The 20,618-nt window shown below is 32.4% G+C and overlaps 1 protein-coding gene across 1 annotated transcript in view; it reads right to left on the bottom strand.

Annotated features, from left to right (window-relative positions):
• Positions 1-380: 380 nt before the first annotated feature.
• The window catches only part of Smp_133720 (hypothetical protein), a gene marked incomplete at both ends in the record, with an annotated part of 31,402 nt that continues 11,164 nt past the window's right edge, over positions 381-20,618 (bottom strand). The window contains 2 exons of the mRNA XM_018794605.1: positions 381-526; positions 10,129-10,242. Coding sequence (XP_018649000.1) covers positions 381-526; positions 10,129-10,242 — 260 coding nt within the window. The remainder of the gene's footprint in view (positions 527-10,128; positions 10,243-20,618) is intronic.

Raw genomic sequence — 20,618 nt, 5'->3', positions numbered from 1 at the left:
CCTTTTAGCCAAAGATTGGTTACATAACAACAGTAGTTGTATGAAAAAAAACACATCAACATTTTATTTACATAAATATTTGTCTAATGATTTACCAAATGCTAAACATTTTTACAAGGTCAGCCAAATTTGTAACTTTGAATTTACGTGCCAATAACTTTTAATATTAAATGAATTAGTTACGTAAGATTAAGCATAGTAACGCTTTTCAGGAGAATACTTATCTGTTAATGATTTCTTCTAAACATAAACCACTGAGTAACCATGTATTTGACTTAGAACTACAATCAATGTATAAAGTCGATTCATATTACCCGACTGTCTGAAGCCAATTAGGTGGAAGGGGTTTGAACTTCTACTTCAGATATACTGGTTGAAAATTAAATAGCCCAATACTCCCGATTACTGGGAGTAGAATTACTCACTGATAACATTGAATGATGGTTGCACCATATCGGTAAATAATTAGATTGTAATGATGAATAATTTTGAATTTTATCTCTTTGGACAAAATGTTGTGATGTTACTTGATTGAGTTGAAGATATTAAGATCAGTGTCATTTTGTTTCATGAATGGATGATAATGAGGATGCCAATCACCAACGTAGGTGATTTGTGTCATTGATTGCAAGCCTCAGCTCTTTTTAATGGGTACATTATTTAAAAGAACTTACTTACGCCTATTACCTCTCGTTGAGGAGTATAGGCCGCACACCAGTATTCCCCATCCAACCCTGTCCTGGGCAAACCTTTCCAGTTCTTTCCAGTTAACATTCATCCTTTTCATATCTGTTTCTATTTCCTGACATAATGTGTTCTTTGGCCTTCCTCTTTTCCGCTTCCCTTCACCATTCCAAGTTAGGGCTTGCCTCGTGATGCATTTTGATGATTTCCTTAATGCATGTCCGATCCACTTCCAACGTCTTTTCCTAATTTCCTCTTGAGCTTGAAGCTGGTTTGTCCTCTCCCATAAAACGCTGTTGTTGATAGTATCCGGCCAGTGAATGTTGAGTAACATAACAATTATACTATTCAAATAATCATTTTCATCTTTAAATGAAAATTAATCAGAATGAGTACAATTTGATCTGATTTAATATAAGGTAGTTAGATTGATCTGTTATTCACATACTGATCAACACATATGTACACAACAATGGCAATAATGATCATAACAGCTGGACTGCTTCTAGACACTAATGTATTTGTGTGGACCTAATAATCAACTGAACATATATTTTATTAGAAGGGGGTTTTGTGGAGATTATAGTACTTTTATATAGTTGAAATCATGAGTCAATTGAAGCTAGACCAGTGCTTTCAGGTTTTCCATGGTGGTCTAGCTTCAACTGACTCATGATTTCAACTATATAATATATTTTATTGGCAACTATTAATTCGTATTGATATAACCCATGGTGAATTTTATATTCATTTCTTAAAAAAAGTTCCTTCTTATGGGATTTTTACTTTTCGGTATTTGTCATTATTTTTAAAGTATTCATCATTTCGTAAAACTTCTTTGCTTATAAAGCTTGTGACTTCAGGCATTATCGAGGCAGTTCGCACAGGATGTACATATACCAACAAGAGACTGATCAATTGCAGTCCTAAATAACAATGGGAAGATATAAGTAAACAACATCAAGTGAATTTTAACTTCCATACAGTTATACTAAACATACTTACATATAATTACGATTAGAGGCATCAGGATTGTTGTTGTGTATTGTACTTTTGTGAAGTTTTATTGGTTTCAAAAGAGTTTGTTTACAAACTTTTATTAACAGTAGGTATTTTCACTATTAAATACTGAACCTTTAATCTAATATTTGTTCTTACCATTATCACCATATGAAAAGATTTCATAGTTTCTATTATCTCAATATATTTGAAGTCGCATTGTTTAACTACTTTATTATTATCAGTAGTATGTGAACAAAGATCAGATTTCATATAGTGTGCCCAACGTAAAAGCACGACAAAAGATTACGTACCCAGTGAAAAATTCAAGAACATGTGATTTTTCAAATGCTCCATTATTATTAGCTGCATAGCAAAATTAGTTAAAATACTGACATAAAGACTAGAAAAACCTCAGAATGAGACTAATAGCCTTTGAGTGACTCGACACTATTTTGTTTACAGGTGGTACATGCTTTCGTTTGTAATTTGGTAATTTGTTTACGTTCTATATTGTTAAGGTCACTACTGAAGCCAGTAGCCATTGGTTTAAAAGACAAACTCTATTTTTCATAGAGAATATAGCCATAGTTATATGGAAGTAGGATTATTTCCAGGCTTTAAGAATACTTCACACAGTCACATTGATCATTTATTAGACAATAATTCTTGTGGACTGGTGACTTGACGGTTAAGGGTCCTGGCCTGGTCTAAGTTTCCACTTTGAACATTCCACTACCACTTGGGTAATCTACCACTTAGCCATCTTTTCAATGACATATTTGACACAAACTCTAACTCGAAGTAAACTACTTGAATCCTTTCGAAATTCCTTTTTAATTTGTTGTTTTGACATAGGATGTGACTTAGCTGTTACTCGTAACTGTACTGCCCCAGTGTATACCCACTTCGATTGCTTGCTTCACAAATCTTCAGTTGTTTTTCATTTTTCCTATGCGTTGATAAACTGATTTCATTTGTTTATGTGCGACTAACATGAATGCAAATGTTTCAGTAGTCTAATTGTTACTCATAACGAATTCAAGAAATCATCCAGTATATTAGTAAGAGATATTTATAATAAGGATAGAAAGTCATAACTTCAAACATACCTCTCATCTTACTAGCTAATTAGTTTTCCTGTCCTTTATTATTCAATTAAGAGAGTTTACAAATCAAACATACATAAATCTCAACAAGTTTTAGATGATTACACTGTTTTATTATAAATATAGAATGTTAATAACACGATATTATGATGTAATCATATGTTTTCAATTATTGTTTGTTTTTTCAATGAAAGCTCATGTTCTCAAGTTGGTATTATCACTAAAATCACACCAACCCTCAATCAAACATAGGCCGACGACCAGCATTGTCTAACCCACTCTGTACTCGCCCTTCCTTTCTAATTCCATCTAGTTCTTGTTCATTCTTCTCATATCTGTTTCCATTTCTCGGAGTAATGTGTTCTTTGGTCTTCGTCTTTTGCTTTGGCCTTCAGGATTCCAAGTGACAACTTGCCTTGTGGACCATCAACGTTGATGATCTATGTCGAATGATTGGAAGCCTACTCGAGTTAGACGGGAACGGTGTAACGAACAAGCTAACTTCGAAGTCACACTTCGCGGTCAGCATCTAACGTGGATTACCCCATTCGATGTATTAAAGTACTATGTCTGCTTTGAAGACTGTATAACACAAAGAGAGTAATCACGTAATTATATTGATAGGAATGAGTACAGAGATGCTAATGAGACCACCACCGCATGAGCCAGCCCATGACGTATGATTAACTGATGTGCGTTTTGTTTTCCTTGACAATAACAGGGATCGATGATCTGTTCGATATTCAGTGACCCAATTGCCAGATGATTTACCTAAGGCTTAGTGACATTTCACTGCCCCTACAACTAAAACATGATTTTATTAAAATTTGATTAAATTCATTGTCACCAATACTTTTCCTGTCTTTATTTACTCATTCACTTTAATTCCTTTGCTTTTGTAATCCAACAAAGATTTGCTAGGGATAACCAATTCATTATTTCAACCAAAATTATAGAATATCTCTGTAAAATATGAGAACCATACATTAAATGCTTTATTTGTGAATCTTTCATCAATTGTCTTTTATATTCTTCTGTACGGTTCTTCCAATTCATAATTCTATTCTATATCCCTCTCTGTTTTCTTCAATTCGATGTTCTTAGCCTTCTGCTGTTAGCCATTCAACTTTCGATTAGTGTTACATATTACTTATGTCAACAAACATAAGTAGCATACACCACACTTTCAATATGGTTCTGTGCAAATAGAGACTTACATTTGTTTATCGGTTTGTTAATCAGTTGATAAACTCCATCGATTTCAATGTATTTTCTGGTTTTTGATTGACGTAATCGCTAAGCTTCTAAAAATTCTTTTGTTTTTACATTTCCTCTGTTCAACTGTAGTGAACAGAACACGGGTGGGGACAATCAAATGTGTTTAAGCACAAAATTACAGACTATCTGACTAAATTCTGTTAACCATACAGTGAACAGTTAATTTGCAAATTAACAACCAATTGTCTCAATCTTCACTGTTCCTTCTGTAAATATCAGTTCATCTTCTCGAATTCCACTGTTAATGCATTTTCCTACTAATTGCGCTTCATTTCAGTTCTTTCCTTATCGTTCTTCTACCAAAATACATTCTATGTCTGACCATCGCCATATACTACTTATATGGTTATAAGTAGACCACACCACACAATATTTTGATATTTTCCCAGTAGAATGTATTTCACCAAATATCTACATGCATTGATAGAAACGAAGATATGCTTTAGCGTTTGATAGTTATTCAAAGTACAAGGAAATAAAGATATAGAAGGTTGCTACTTCTTCCACTGAAATGTCACTCGTATTTTGAGTAATTTATTTAGGTGCGTCCAGCTGACGAGTATGAAATAGGACGAAACGCGCGTCCTGGATTCCACCGCTAGCCACTATCCATCATTATCAAGTAATTTTATTTATTTCTCTGTATGGATAACGTTTGATCATGTTCCCCGTATATAGCGAACTAAAATTTAAACCAATGGATCCCAACTTATTTGTATGAAAGTGTAGTATTCACTAGAGAATCTGAAGATTTTTCATTATATTACAAGTAAAGTTGTTTAACAAGGATAACTGCCAATTCTTAAACGTAAAAGAAACAATTATTAAAGACTTTCTAGTTTTCAATGATGATCCCCTATTTATTTTCATTATCTGAAAAGGAAGTTATCTAATGAGACGAGAGGCAAATTGTTGTTTCCACTGTCAGTGTTGTGAAAAATTGATGACTGGGATCTATGTCCACTGAAAATAATACTATTAACCATATTAAAAATTCACTATTTCTCCTCTTATTATTATTATTATTATTACCACTTGGCATATCACCTGACTATTCTTTCCATCAGTATGCTTTTGATGATCATCCCTATCATTATAGTACTCATTGGTACTTCATAACTTATCTATTAACCTCATACTAGATGTCGGGTTTGATATTTTATACAACCAATTCCTTCTTCATCTTTTATGACCTAATCGTATACTTTTAATGATTTAAGTCCATTATTCTTGTCAGTTTATTTCATATAGAATAGCTTAATAAAGGCATTTACTCTGTCCATTTGTTAATAAATATATGTGTAAGCATCTTTTAACCTCCAATTTGACTATACGCTTCATCAACTATGAACAAAGAGTACTGAAAACGTGATTTTATGAAGGAAAAAAAAGAAAATGGTCATATTTCAGCACTTTTTTTCTGAAAATTTTACTTCTTTTTGTGTTCTATTGAGGGCTATTATTTTCATAGTTGAAATCATGAGTCAATTAAAGCTAGATCACCATGGAAAACCTGAAAACACTGGACGGCCGTTTCGTCCTATTATGGGACTCCTCAGGAGTACGCATCCACGATCCTGCACTCACAAGATTCAAACCCAGTGCTTCCAGGTTTTCCATGGTGGTCTAGCTTCAGTTGACTCATGATTTCAACTATGAAAATAATGAAATCTCCACAAAATTCCTTCTGATCTATAATCATATACTCACTAGTGACTGACTTCAAGAGATATTTCCTTGAGTTCTAGTGGGAAGCGGTGACCAGTGGAGTTCAATCAAGTCTTTTGTAGAGATATCAACTCACTGAAGACAATTGGTGAACGGTTGCTCAAAATCGTGGATTGGTTGAAGTTAGACATTAACACCGTTGGATTCCGGTCAGCTCAATGGTTCTAGAGGTTAAGCGCTCGTGCGCGAGACTGGTAGGTCCTGGGTTCGAATCTCACGAGTGCGGGATCTTGGATACGTACTGCTGAGGAGCCAACACTGGGACTAAACGGCTATCCAGTGCTTCCAGGTTTTCCATGGTGGTTTAGCTTCAATTGATTCATGATTTCAACTATAAAATTATACTGAAATCTCCACAAAATCCCTTCTGACTATTATTTTGACAAATTTATTTATTATCTATAATATAATTGAATGATAAATTTATTTGCTTCTGTTGATGGAATAAAACATTTAGTTTGACAGATTATCAAACATTAATAAATATCTAAAATGAATACAATATTCTACACTGATAAGTCTTGCTAATTGAACGCTATACTTGGTTCCTAAGATATTCTCGTAACTTCCAAGCTAGAACTACACAGCGACTTGAACATGAGAGAAAAGGCGCAAAATATACGAGAAGCACTTTACTCCAAAGATTCATTTGTTTACAAAAAATGTAGGGTTTTTATTGTATTTTAGAAGGCCTTGGGTTTCTCTGAAAATTCTGGAATGCTACTAAACATAGTAGCAGTATAGTAATCAGGCAATCAGTAACTCTACATGTGAATTTTCACTTTCGTGATGTTTCTGGCAAAACCTCTATTGAACGCTAATTGGATAAAATGCTTCTTAGTATTTCCTTGCGAGAAATTTTCCTGATCACCCCAACATACACATTTGATTGAACTATGTTAGAAATTCATCAGACAAAAGAACGAATGAAATTATAGTTGTGCAGTGAATGAGAACACAAGTGCAGATAATCAAATGTATAGGAATACAGAATTACAGAATATCTTAGTAAAATCTGAGAACTATACAGTAAATACTTCATTTGAAAAATGTCAATCAATGGTCTCAGACTCCGTTGTTCTTTCGTTTCCACATCAATCATTCTCTGTTCTGGTTCTTTTTTCTTCGATCTTCCTAACCTTTTGACATTAGGCACTTCACTTTCAATTAATGTTACATACTACTTATAACTGTTGACATCAGTAGCATACACTACAATTGTATTAGTAGAATAAATCAACGAAACAGATAACTGGATAGATAATTTCAGGAATTTTATTAATCAGAAACAAGTTTTAAACTTACAAGCCAATAGGTTTTGTAATATGTTGTTCTGATTTGAAGAAATCGTCAGTAACACATTCTTGACTTTTTTTAAAAATTTAACCCCAAACGTATAAACACTAACCCAACAAGAAATTATTCCTTGAAAAAGCTTGGACCAGATTGCCAGGCAAAACGTTGAGTTTACTTCAAATTCATTCGCTGAGATTTTACAGATATATTATTCCTATATAATGTCTTACATCAACTCAGCGCTCAAATACTGTGAAACTATTCGCTCTAATTTAGACAAAAGTTCTTATAAACTAACCCAATTAGTCTGAAAATAATGACTGATATTCCTAAATTTATACTAATAATACCATTGATAACTACCTGTTATCATTGGTTATTCGATGAATCCTTGAGATGTGTGAAGTGAGCTAGAACTGAGATGGGATAGAACAATTTATTATTTAGTTCAAAATTACAGAATGTCTTTGTAAATTATGAAAACCATGTATTAAATAAATTCACTTGGTATTATTTGTTTGAATCTTCCCATTGATGTTTAGGACTGCAATCGATTAGTCTCTTATTGGCATATATGCATACTGTGCATATTGCCTCGATATAGCCTCGGTATAGGACGAAACGCGCGTCCTGGATTCCACTGCTAGCCACCATTCATCTTTGCTTATTATGCATTAAATACTTTATTTGCAAATCTTTCATCATTTGTCATTTACATTAATCATGTTTCTTCCAACTGTGTTCTTTTCAGTACAATTTTTTCCATTCCTATTTCGGCAGGCGTTTTACATCTGACTGATGTTGCATACTACTTATATCTGTCAAGATAAGTAGCATACATAACAAAAAGTTTTTCTAAAAACACTCACTTCATTGTTTATCGTTGAAATATGAAAGCGTTCCCTTTTTAAAATGTATTAATTTCATATGCAGGTCATTATCAACAGTATAAAAATGTTCAATAAAGATTTTAACAGGTTTTTTTTGGTAGTTTCAATGATATTTCAATTATACACATTTAATACATGCTAAATCTTACTCCAAACCATTATCAGATCATATATAAGAATTCTTTCAGTTTAATATCAATGTTTATTTAGGACATTGTTCATCCTCCTCATCATCATCATATTATTATTAATGGCTTCACTCAGTATTATATTTTTGGTAAAATATAGAATTCTAGGCAGAAAATATTTTAAGAAGTTCCCTTTTCTTATTTCTTGGCCGATCCTGATGATAAAAATTGAGTAATCACCAGTTAGATATTATCAGTTTAAGAATCGACATCTGAATAGTATTCATTTATTTCAAAGCATATTGTCAACCATCACGATGTCTCTGATTGTACTTTTTTTTGTAACTTGTACAGAGAAAGCTTGTAAACTTATTAGAAACGCATTTGAATAGGATATATGATTACTAGACAATAATGATGTAAAGAAATTCGAACACTTCACTCCTACCTGAAGTTTGTGCTGATGATGTCGTTGTTCAGAAGAACAATAAAAGCTCTACAACTAAACCATCTAGCTCAGAGAATAAAACTCCATCAAAACATAATGATATGGTAAAACAAACAAGAAAATAAATAACTTATTGAAATATCTAGATTGCAGGGAGGAACAGGTAACTCAGATATTCAAGCAAGCCACTAGTAAACTGATATAATTAAACAAAGTAATATTTTAATATAAAGTAATGAAAATTATTATCATATTATAATGATAAGTTTATATCGAAGAAAAACATGAGTAAACTATTTTGAAACCAGAAAACAAACTTTAATTGAGGAAATAAAACAAGTAAACAAGCAAACAAACAAACATATTGATTATAAAGAAATAAACCATAAGCATAGCAACAACAACGACAACAAATGGGTTTCAATTCAAAAAAGGAAACTTCAATAGTTTCTTCTCTCAAAATTACATTCCTTTCTTCTCCTTTTTTCTTTTTTTCTTCCTTGTAATCATAAAGTTATATGAATAATATAAAACTAATTTGATTTAAATGATATAATAACAAAATGGTAGATCATATTCATTTAAACATATTTGATCCAATTTGTGAATATCTTTTTTAAAATCTCAATATTATGATTCATTTTATTGAATCATAGATTCTTGTTCATTAAAATCAATTTATTGATTTTTTGATTCAGATCATAAAAATTGATCCATGTTAGATCATTATTGTAAAACTTAAAAGTAATAAATAACTTTTTCATCTCAATATATAGGACTCCTTAATAATATACATCCATGATCTTAAGTTTTTTAATTGATGATCTAATATTGATCCATTCATGATCTCAATCAAAAATAAAAATCAAAAACAAAACAGAAACTCAATAATTTTCACAACTTCATATTACTAAAAAAATTAATTTAATTATTAAATGTATATTATTCATTTAAATTACATCGAATTTGTTTTTATTTCATATCGATTTTTTCTTGTTTTATTAATTGTTCATTCAATTTTATTTTATCAATATCATAATCATGATCATGATGATGATGCGTAAGGGGAGAAGGGGGAGGAAGTGGAGAGAGAGGAGGAGGAGATGAAGGGGGTGGATCAATTATTTGATATTTCAATTTTAAATCATCATTTATTGATTGAATATTATTTAAATATTTTTGATGATGATGATGATTATTCATAAATTTTTTATGAATATTTATTTTAAAATATGAATTTATTGATTTCCAATAATAATTGGATTTGATTAATTTTTTTATATTTTTATTATTTATAGTTGATAAATAATTGAATTGATTTTTATATTGATTATATTTTGTTTGAATGAAATGATTTAAATCAATATTCAATGAATGTCTCCATTTATTCCAATAATTATAATAAGAGGAAGAAGAAGAGAAAGAGGAAGAAGAAGAAGAACAAAAAGAAGAGCAAAAAGAAGAAGGGGAACATGAAGAAGAAGAAGAATTGAATGATTTCAATTTAGGTAAATCTTTTTTTAATATTCTAGTCCATAATTTTGTTAAATTATTTTTATTTGATTTACGTATTAATGAAAAATATTGAATATTATCATTATGACGTGAACGTATATGTAATTTTAATGATGATCCTTGAGTGAATGTTACACCACATGCAGAACATGAATAAGGTTTATCACCTATAAAGTAGAAAAGAGAAAAAGAAAAAAATAAGGATGTTATTTTTATTAAAATATAAAAGGATATTTTATTATTATCATAAGGGGTTTTGTGGATATTATAGTAATTTCAATAGTTAAGATCATGAACTAATTGAAGCTAAACCACTTTGGGAAAGCTGGGAGCACTGGACGGCCGTTTAGTCCTAGTGTGGAACTTCTCTGCATTGCTCATCCACGATCCTGCCTCATGAGATTCGAACCTAGGACCTATCAGTTTCGCGAGTGAGTGCTTAACCACTATTTGTTGATATTAGTAAATAAATAAGTTTAAATTTCGACTTGGATGGATCTGATGCAAATGTGAAAGCGTGAATCAGCAAAGCAAGTGCAGCATATCTACAATTGAAGAACATATGGAACTCAAAACAGCTGTCAAGTAACACCAAATTCAGCATTTTCAATACAAATATCAAGACAGTTCTATTATATGGAGCTGTATATCCAGTATTTTTATTTACCATATTAATAATAGTACTGATATTTTAACTTCTTTTACTAATGCTCATGTTAATTCGCTTCTATTGTACTCATATGGAATACGGCAATACGATTATTTGTGAAGGCTACTACTTTTTTGATAATTACTAGTTTCTTCATGATAGTCCACAGAAATTTAAGAGATGAACGTTTGCTTATCTGTAGACCAAGTCTAGGGTGTTTGAAACCCATTGCTGAAAATCAATTTGAAATTCTTTGGATTATCCCGTTCGATATTTTGGCTGAAATTTTATCAGCCTTGGTCGCGATGCACATACATTCAGCTGACGAATCCAGGAAAGGTCGAAATGCACATCTTGAATTCCATTTCTAGCCGACTTCATCTATTCTAGATTAACCACATTTGAAATGTATACAAGAAAGACGCGAATCAGCAAAGCGAGAGCAGCATATTTACAATTGAAGAACATTTGGAACTCAAAATAATTATCAAACAACACCAAAGTGAGCATTTTCAATACAAATGTCAAGACAGTTCTACTGTATAGGGTGGAAACCTGGAGAACTACGAAAGCCATCATCCAGAAGATACAGGTGTTTATTAACAGTTGTTTACATAACATACTTCGGATCCGTTGGCCAGACACTATCAGCAACAACCTACTGTGGGAGAAAACAAACCAGATTGAAGTGGAGGAAGAAATCAGGAATATGCGCTGGGAGTGGATAGGGCACACATTGAGGAAAGCACCCAACTGCGTCACAACGCAAGCGTTCACATGGAATCCTGAAGACCAAAGGAGAAGAGGATGACCAAAGAACACATTAAGCGGAGAAATGGAGACATATGAGAAGAATGAACAAGAATTGGATAAAACTAGAAAGGAAGGCCTAGGACAGAGTGGGTCGGAGAATGCTGGTCGTCGGCCTATGTTCGATTGAGGGAAGCATGAGCAAGTAAGTAAGTAAATTGCAATTTCACGAGAAACTAAAGCTAATAAGGAGAATAGTTTTGGTAGACATCGGTTTATCTAAAACACGGTTTGATAGTGTTCAAATAAAATCTGGCGGACTACTTAAAACTAGCAAGACATCAGTACTTGTTCTGTCTAAGTTTAAAGTTCTTCAACAGTGAGGAATTACTGACCGACGCGAAACATTTAGGTCTGGTGATGAATAAGATAACACTGAACAAGTGCTTTAGTTTTCAGAAGTGTACATGCGCAATTACAGTCAATGCATAATATAGCCTAACAGTCATCCTATCACACCAATGATCTTCGTCTTTCAACAAAGTTGAACTCACAACTAACTGACCACGGAGTAGTGATCATTGACATGTTTGACCAGTCCTTTAATGCCAATCACATTTAATCGACCAAACTGTGATATGGTATTGTAACTTGAAATCATATTCAGTATGCTCAGATAGTAGGTAGTTTGAAGTTGTTGGCATGAGACTCAACGAGGTACATCAGTTCCTTTTAGACTGAAAGTAAACTTCTGCTGAAATATGTAAACTAACACAAAACTTACAGCTGATATTTCCTACTAACCATCTTCGAGAATATTACTTACTTACTTACTTACGCCTGTTACTCCCAATGGAGCATAGGCCGCCGACAAACATTCTCCAACCCACTTTGTTCTTGGCCTTCTTCGAGAATCTAGCAAGGTCGAATTCAATCACTTACAATATTCCATATATGATAAAAATGAACTTCAAAAGTAGAAATTCATTGAAAGTAATCTTAAAACTAAAAAAAAGAGTTACATATCATAACTGATTAATTTACAGATCATCTATCTAAGCAATGACCATTTATTCATTCATTGATCTCTGGTAAAACGAGTAAATTCCTTACTTTTGTCATTTGAACATCACGGACAATAAAAAGAAATTTAAAGCAAATGATTAAAACAAAACAGAGAGAGATAAATGGACTATACAAACAATCAAATCTAAGAATGTATGTATTAGAAACAAGAGAGGTCAGATAATACTAGGGGAAATAAAAAGAGAACAACTTCAAAGATAGTATATACGGAAATCCGTACATATATGTATGTATATATACGTCAGTTTTCACTTCGAACAACTATATATATATCACCTTAATTGTTTTCTAATCGTTTCCTTTAAAGGTACAAATAAAACAAACTATAATAGGTCATACTATTAGAAAAGAGTGGAGATTAGTGTTTTATTATTATTATTATTATTATTATTATTATTAGTAGTAGTAGTAGTAGTAGTAGTAAGCAAAGAAGGTAAAACTTCATTGATATATGATATTATTATTATTGTTATTTACTTATATCTATGATGGAGATAATGAAAATGAATAAGATAAGAATAAAGAATTTTTTTGAATAAGTCACTCATTTTATTAATGAATAACTTTGATAATCAATGAATTGTTATCAGAATGGGGGTTTATGGAGATTGTAGTAAGTTAATGATTGAATTCATGAGTCAATGTAAGTTAGAACACTATTGAAAACCTGAAATCACTGGTCTGCTGTTTCGTTTTAGTATGGAACTCCTTATCAATGTCCGTCTATGATCTCTCACTTAAGGGACTCGAACCCAAGACCTTTGATTTGGCATGGGAGCGCTTAACCTTTAGTCCACTGAGCTGGCATCCAACGTTGTTAATATCTAACTTCAACTAATCCACGATATTGTGCGATAGTCCTCTATTGTTTTCAGTGAGTAACTGGCTCACAACAGACACGGTTAAACTCCACTGATCACGGCCTAAAGATGGCTTCAAGATGTATTTCCTGGAGTTCTTGTAAGAAGCCGTGATCAGTGGAGTTCAACTGGGTCTGTTGTGAGATAGTAACTCATTGAAGACAATGGTGGATGGTGGCGCAATATCGCGGATTAGTTGGAGTTAGACATGAATGCCGTTAGATACCGGCTCAGTGGTCTAAAGGTTAATCGTTCACGTCCCAAACCAAAAGTCTTAGGTATGAGTCTCTTAGGCGTGAGGTAGTGGATGGTCACTTCTGAGGAGCCCCATACTAAAACGAAACGACCACCCAGTACTTCTAGGTTTCCAATAGTGGTCTAACTTATATCGACTCATGAATTCAACCATTAAATCAATGAATTATTTAAAGGAATTTCTTCTACTCAAAGTTATTCTTTTTGAAATATGATGACGTCATAGTTCTATTTAACCTTGAAGACATTAACTACATAAAAGAGGGATCCAGTTAAAATATATTAATAGTAAGTAGATATTAATCACAATAATTATTAAAATTTAATATATATAATAATGTTTTTTTTAAATGATTTATTCTTCACTAATTCAAAGGAACTACTTAAATCTTTCTTCTATTAAAATAAAAATGGTGGATGTGTCGCTGAATTTCGTGGATCGGTTGAAGCTAGACACTAACACCGTCGGATACCGGCCGGATCAGTGGTTTATCGGTTAAGCACTCGCGCGCGAGACTGACAGGTCCTAGGTTAGAATCTCACGGGGCAGGAATATGGATGTGCAGTGCTGAGGAGTCCCACACTAGGACTAAATGGCCGTCCAATGCTTCCAGGTTTTCCATGCTGGTCTAGCTTCAATTGACCCATGATTTCAACTATTGAAATCCATAAAACCCCTTTTGATATAAATATCTTTTTAGACTGTAAAATACTAACGTTTTACCTCCTTGTTCAAGTTTTAATTTTTTTCCTTAAATTCACATAGACCAACATACAATGGATTACAATAATGAATAGATTACTTTTGGCAAATTTATTTCCCTTATATATATGACTGTTTTCAATGTAATCAAACTCAATAATTTGAAACATATACCTAAAACATAAATGAATTATGGTCATTGAATGAAGACTATGAATGCACAAGTAATAACTATGGATAATGATAATCATACTGGCTTACTGGTAACTTTCCCAATCTCGAAATGATATAAATATATACTACTAATATTTATTTATTACTTACTTGAGTAGTGAGTAATATCTACAACTGAACTGATTGCTCATTTTATCACTGTTATACACATATAGTCTTGTCTAAACATACATATACACAAATGACCATTTATTCTCCGAAGAAGTGGCTTACACTGAGTCACGAAACGTCGGAAAATCTAATTTTTCTACTCCTTGGGATATTACAAATATATTAATTTATTTATAAGAATCTACCTAATGCTCAATTTATTCAAAATTATCAAATCAAAACTTGGTAATGATACATACATAGATACATACAGATAGAAGTCAACTTGACTTGACATCAATGACCAAAATGATGTCTTTTCAAGCTCAACCAAAAGAAAAAAAAAGGGTAAATAGATTAACATGCTATAAGAAATAGCTTTTTTAAAAAAATTAAGTCATTATATTAGATGAGATGGCAAAAGTTTAAAAAAAAGGATAGAAGGAATTAAATAATCGTTTATTTATGATCATAAAAGTCAATACTACTAATACTACTACTGTAGTGGGCAAAACACTGGTTGGGGACAATCGAATGTATTAAAGCAAAGATTACAGACTATCTCAATAAATTATGATTACCAAACAATGAACAGTCAATTACTACTAATAATAATAATAATAATAAAGACAATATTAAGAATAAGAAGAAGAGGGAGTAAACAGTTATTGTGTGCGTTTCATTTCAGTTCTTTCCTCATCGGTCTTCTGCCAAAATACATTCTGTTGTTCAATATATTATATTTACTTATATGGATATAAGTAGACCACACCACACTACTACTAATACTACCACTACTAATACTAATACTACCACTACTAATACTAATACTACCACTACTACTAATAATAATAATACTACTACTACTAATAATAATAATAATAATAAAGACAATATTAAGAATAAGAAGAAGAGGGAGTAAACAGTTATTGTGTAAATAAGGAAATAAATAAACAAAACCCTAAAGTAACTTGTATGCAGATGTATATATGTGTTGTTCATATATTATATTTATTCACTTTTCCTCAACTATATAGATAATATTACATAAACACTTATGAGTCATGATGTATTCGAAGAATATAAAGGATATATGAATAAGAGAAGAATTCTTAAAAGTTATTTAGAGGTAAATTTTCCTATTAAAACTTTCCACATTATCTTATTGATTCAAGTTAAAGAGCATTCTATAGTATAGCTCTGAACAGGTACTAAATACTTGTTAGTTTTTGATGGAGTTTGTTCTCTGAGCTGGATGGTACAATCAGGGAGCTTTCATCCTTCTTCTAAACGACATCATCAGGCGAGGTTCGAATAGAAGTGAAGTGTTTAAATTTCTCCATATGTGGTAAATAGCTTGTCCTGTGCACCTCAATGTTGAGTGGACAAGCTGTGAACCACATGTGGAGAAATTCAAATACTTCACTTCTACCCGAAATTTGTGCTGATGATGTCGTCGTTCAGAAGGACGATGAAAGCTGCACGCGCCAACCCTTCCGAGCTCAAAGTGAAAAACTCTATACAAAATCATCCACCTGAGCTACAAATCTTCTCCATCATCTCAAATACCTGTTAGGTTTGCTTATAGTGTTTTTATAACTTACAAGTTCTTAAAAGTATTCCAAGGTATTCCGGCTACTTAGTATTCACATTTAAATCATTCTAAGCACTAAAGATGAATCAATCGGAAGTTATAGATCTATATTTCAAGCTTATTGATAAACATTATGATGGCATCTTTGTAATCTTGATACAAATTATACTATCTCTCCCTCTCAAAGATTTAAACTTGAGTCTGTCTGAGATTTTAATACTGATTTATAATAAAAGCAGAACGATTTATTTTCAAAATGGTATGTTGGATACTATGGCCAATTTTTACCACCGTAGCCTCAATAGCTAAATGATAACTTCTAAAACTGTGAAGCTGAGTGACTTGTGTTCTAATTCCACAGATAGCATGAATTCCTTCAATGTTGCAGACATATTTTACTGATGAGTGCTGCGTAGCATGAAATCTAGGTCTAACAGAGCTTTCTCCTAACTATTTTCAATCATTCAACATTTCAATAGAAAAAACAACATCAGTAATTGACAGATGTTTATCTTTGACCAGTTTCTCAATTACATCTTCTGCAACTTGTGAAATATACACTAGAAAAGGTGTCACACGGCGTCTGCATTTCATACATAGAATCAGATCTGCTTATGACGTCTTTATAAAAAACAGACTAAATGGGACAATATTTCAACTAGCATCGTATCTGCTTCATTTTTGTAGTATTCAATTAAGTGACATGCCTTAATATTTACAGAAAGAAACGTGGATAAATAATGAGGTAAACAGACATTATAATAACATAAGATGGAAGGAGATAGTTATCAGAAAGCTCTGTTACATTTATATTTAGTCCCCGTTGTCATTCGTCATTATGATGTATTTATAATTCCTTTTGTACTTTGAACCCACTTTACTCAATGTTTCAGTCAGTGCCACCATCACTAAACTATTTGCAAGATTTAAACAGCTGGAATATAGACAATTTATACATGCAGATATATATATATATATATATATATATATATATTTGGTATTTATCGTGAGACTATAATTTATGGACGACCTTTGAGTGACGCCTCAATGACTTTGAGACTGTCCACCTAATAACTAGGACGAAATGAAGATTATAATCCTGTATGAGGAATTAGCATTATAAATTACAGTTGATGGTCAAAGTAAGAAGTTAGATTTACGATTTTTCTCACGAACTGACATCAGTTATAATGGCGAAACGGTATTTTACCAAATGGATGAATGAATTTCACGTCAAAATATAAGACATGTTATCTTCTACCTGATTGTTTCGTCCATAAATTATAGTTTCACCGTATTCATTAACATGGCCTAATGCCGATACTTAGTTCATACCTTAAAAATCTCATTTCAAGTGCCTTTTACTTAAGTTTTACATTATATTTATGGGAGAAGACAAACCAGGTTTCAACTGAAGAGGAAATTAGGAAAAGACGTTGGAAGTGGATCGGACATACACTAAAGAAATCATCAAAATGCATCACGAGACAAGCCCTAACTTGGGATGGTGAAGGGAAGCGGAAAAGAGGAAGGCCAAAAAATACATTACACCGAGAAATAGAAGCAGATATGAAAAGGATGAATGTTAACTGGAAAGAACTGGAAAGGATTGCTCAGGACAGGGTTGGATGGAGAATATTGGTGTGCGGCCTATGCTCCTCCACGAGGGGTAACAGGCGTAAGTAAAGTAAGTAAGTTAGATTATATATATCTTAAAATCTATATCAGTCATATTAATTACAAATTAACTCATGAAGAAATAATGATTATTTCAATTGACAACAAGTTTTTGTTTTCTAATATATTTAAAGCTAAAAAAAGAGGAAATAACCCTTTTTTGCTTTTTTTTCTTTTTCCACTTAGAAACAAAGAAAAATATACACAGAGATAACTCAGTTATAGTAGATGTATATTTTTTTCAATATTCAATATTTTTTTTCATCTTAGTCAAGTATAAAATGGATAGATACATGATGATTTGTCATTTTTGTTTGTTTGTTTGATTTTAATATTCAATAATCATTCAAGTGAATTATTTCATTGGGAAAAAAAGAAGAAAAAAAAAGAAAAAAAACTTATTTTAATGAGTAAAAAAATTAGTTAATTAAGTTTAATTCCAAAGAAAAACAAAAAAGAAAAAAAAGAAAAATAAGGTAGATACTAATTATTTATTTCTATAGAAAAGGGGAGGGGTAAAATGGGATAATAAATGTCTCTTGAAGATTAACTAATCATTGTAAATTTTCTGTTTCTTTTTTGTTTATTTTAGTGGAAAATTTTTATAATTAAAACTGACAAAATATGGTTTAATAATTAACATTTAGCGGTTTGATTCATCGATAGACTTGAAGGAATGGATAATAATGTAATAGTTGGTGATGTACTTCAGTAAGGAGAATAAAAGCTAAAGGATAGGGCGAATAGATCTTTAAACATGATGTATACTGTGTTTTTTTTATTTTTTATTGTTTATTTTGAAAACATTCTGATTGTACTGAATTCAATCTCTATCATAAATTACTTACACCACTAGGCCCGATCCTTGCTGACATTTTTCTGGCCAAACTGGAAAATGAACCGTTAAAAGACACCCTAAGTAAGCTAGACTACTACTGTCGATACATAGATGACACACTAATCGTATGCGACGAAATGGTTGACAAACAGGAGATGTTGGACTTTTTGAATAACGTCCACCCAGCTATTCAATTCACTAGCGAGGAAGAGAAAGACAATAGTATAGCTTTCCTCGACGTCCTACTTTCTAGAAGGAGAGATGGTTCCATCAAGCGAAATATATTCAGAAAGAATACATGGATGGGTCAGTATACCAATTTCCAAAGCTTCACTCCTTTTCAGTATAAAATAAATTTGGTTAAATGTCTCAGCCACAGAATCAAGCTATTATGTTCTGAGGACAATGTTGAGAGTGAAATAGATATACTAAAAAATACATTGCGAAATAATGGCTACCCAGATAAGTTCGTTATAAAATACCTAGTAGAAAATGCTGTTAAAAAAAGAAGAAATTGTGACACAGTGAGTAAAAAGACCTTGTATCTGAAACTGGACTTCAAAGGTGACATAGCGGGTGATATTCTAACACGCCGACTGAAAAGATCGGTTGAAAGGACATTTAATGCCGCCAAGCTACACATCACTTTCTCAACTAAACCAGTACTTACACAATTAATCAAGGATAAGTTACCGAAGATGGGCTCTTCCATGTGTGTATACCAATTCAACTGTTCCTGTGGAGCTAGTTACATAGGCCGTACTCAGAGGGCTTTATCCTTGCGTATTCGTGAACATGTACCAGCATGGTTGGGAAAAGGAGTCACTAAATCCATTAACAGCGCCATCCTTTCTCACTTGGTAGACAGTTAACATTATATCAAAATAGAGGAAGCCTTCTCTGTTTTATATCAAGTTTCGAAAACTCTACCTCAAAGGGCTAGATTACGATTACTTTACATAGCCGAAGCCATCTGGATCAACTCCAGAAAACCAAACTTATGCATCCAGAAAAAGTATATCCAGCCACTATGTTTACCTTGGCCTACGACTGGATCACCGGATTCCTAAACTAAATATTATAAACCTCCCCCCGGTTTTTTTCTTTCTTCCTTTTTTTGTTGATCACCTCTATCTTAATCTTCACATCCATCATTCCCAATTCCTTTATCGTAATTATCTTGATAACATCCCTTCTTATGACATATTATATTCACACAACAATATTATTATTATTATTACTATTACTATTTATCATTATTATCTCTATGGACAAGATGAAATTCTCCTACAATGCACTTTATTCACACAATTTTTTTTGCATTTTCATTTTTCCTAAATTACTATTATACTGATTGTGACTGGACACTTTGCTCCAAATCATTTTGACCTTTATTAAATGACCTTTCTAATTTACAAATAACACAATTTCGAAGTATCTCTGTCGTAATAGCAGATGCAAACGTTCACCATTTTTAACATATAACATTGTCAAATTAATTAATATATTAATTATAGAAGGGGTTTTGTGGAGATTTAGTATTTATCATAAGTTTGAAAGCGTGAGTCAATTGAAGCTAGACCACCATGGAAAACCTGGAAACACTGGACGGTCGTTTCGTCCTATCATGGGACTCCTCAGCAGTGCGCATCCACGAACCCGCTCTCGCGAGCGAGATTCGAACCCAGGACCTACCAGTCTCGAGCCGAAGCACTTAACCGATAGACCACTGAGCTGGCATCCAACGGTGTTAATGTCTAACTTCAACTGATCCACGAAGCTGAGCAACCATTCACCAAGTGAGAAG

The sequence above is a fragment of the Schistosoma mansoni genome, chromosome 1, assembly GCF_000237925.1.
Source record: "Schistosoma mansoni strain Puerto Rico chromosome 1, complete genome".
Classification (NCBI taxonomy): domain Eukaryota; kingdom Metazoa; phylum Platyhelminthes; class Trematoda; order Strigeidida; family Schistosomatidae; genus Schistosoma; species Schistosoma mansoni.
The sequence above is the reverse complement of the archived record's forward strand: the minus strand, read 5'-3'. Positions and strand labels throughout refer to the sequence as shown.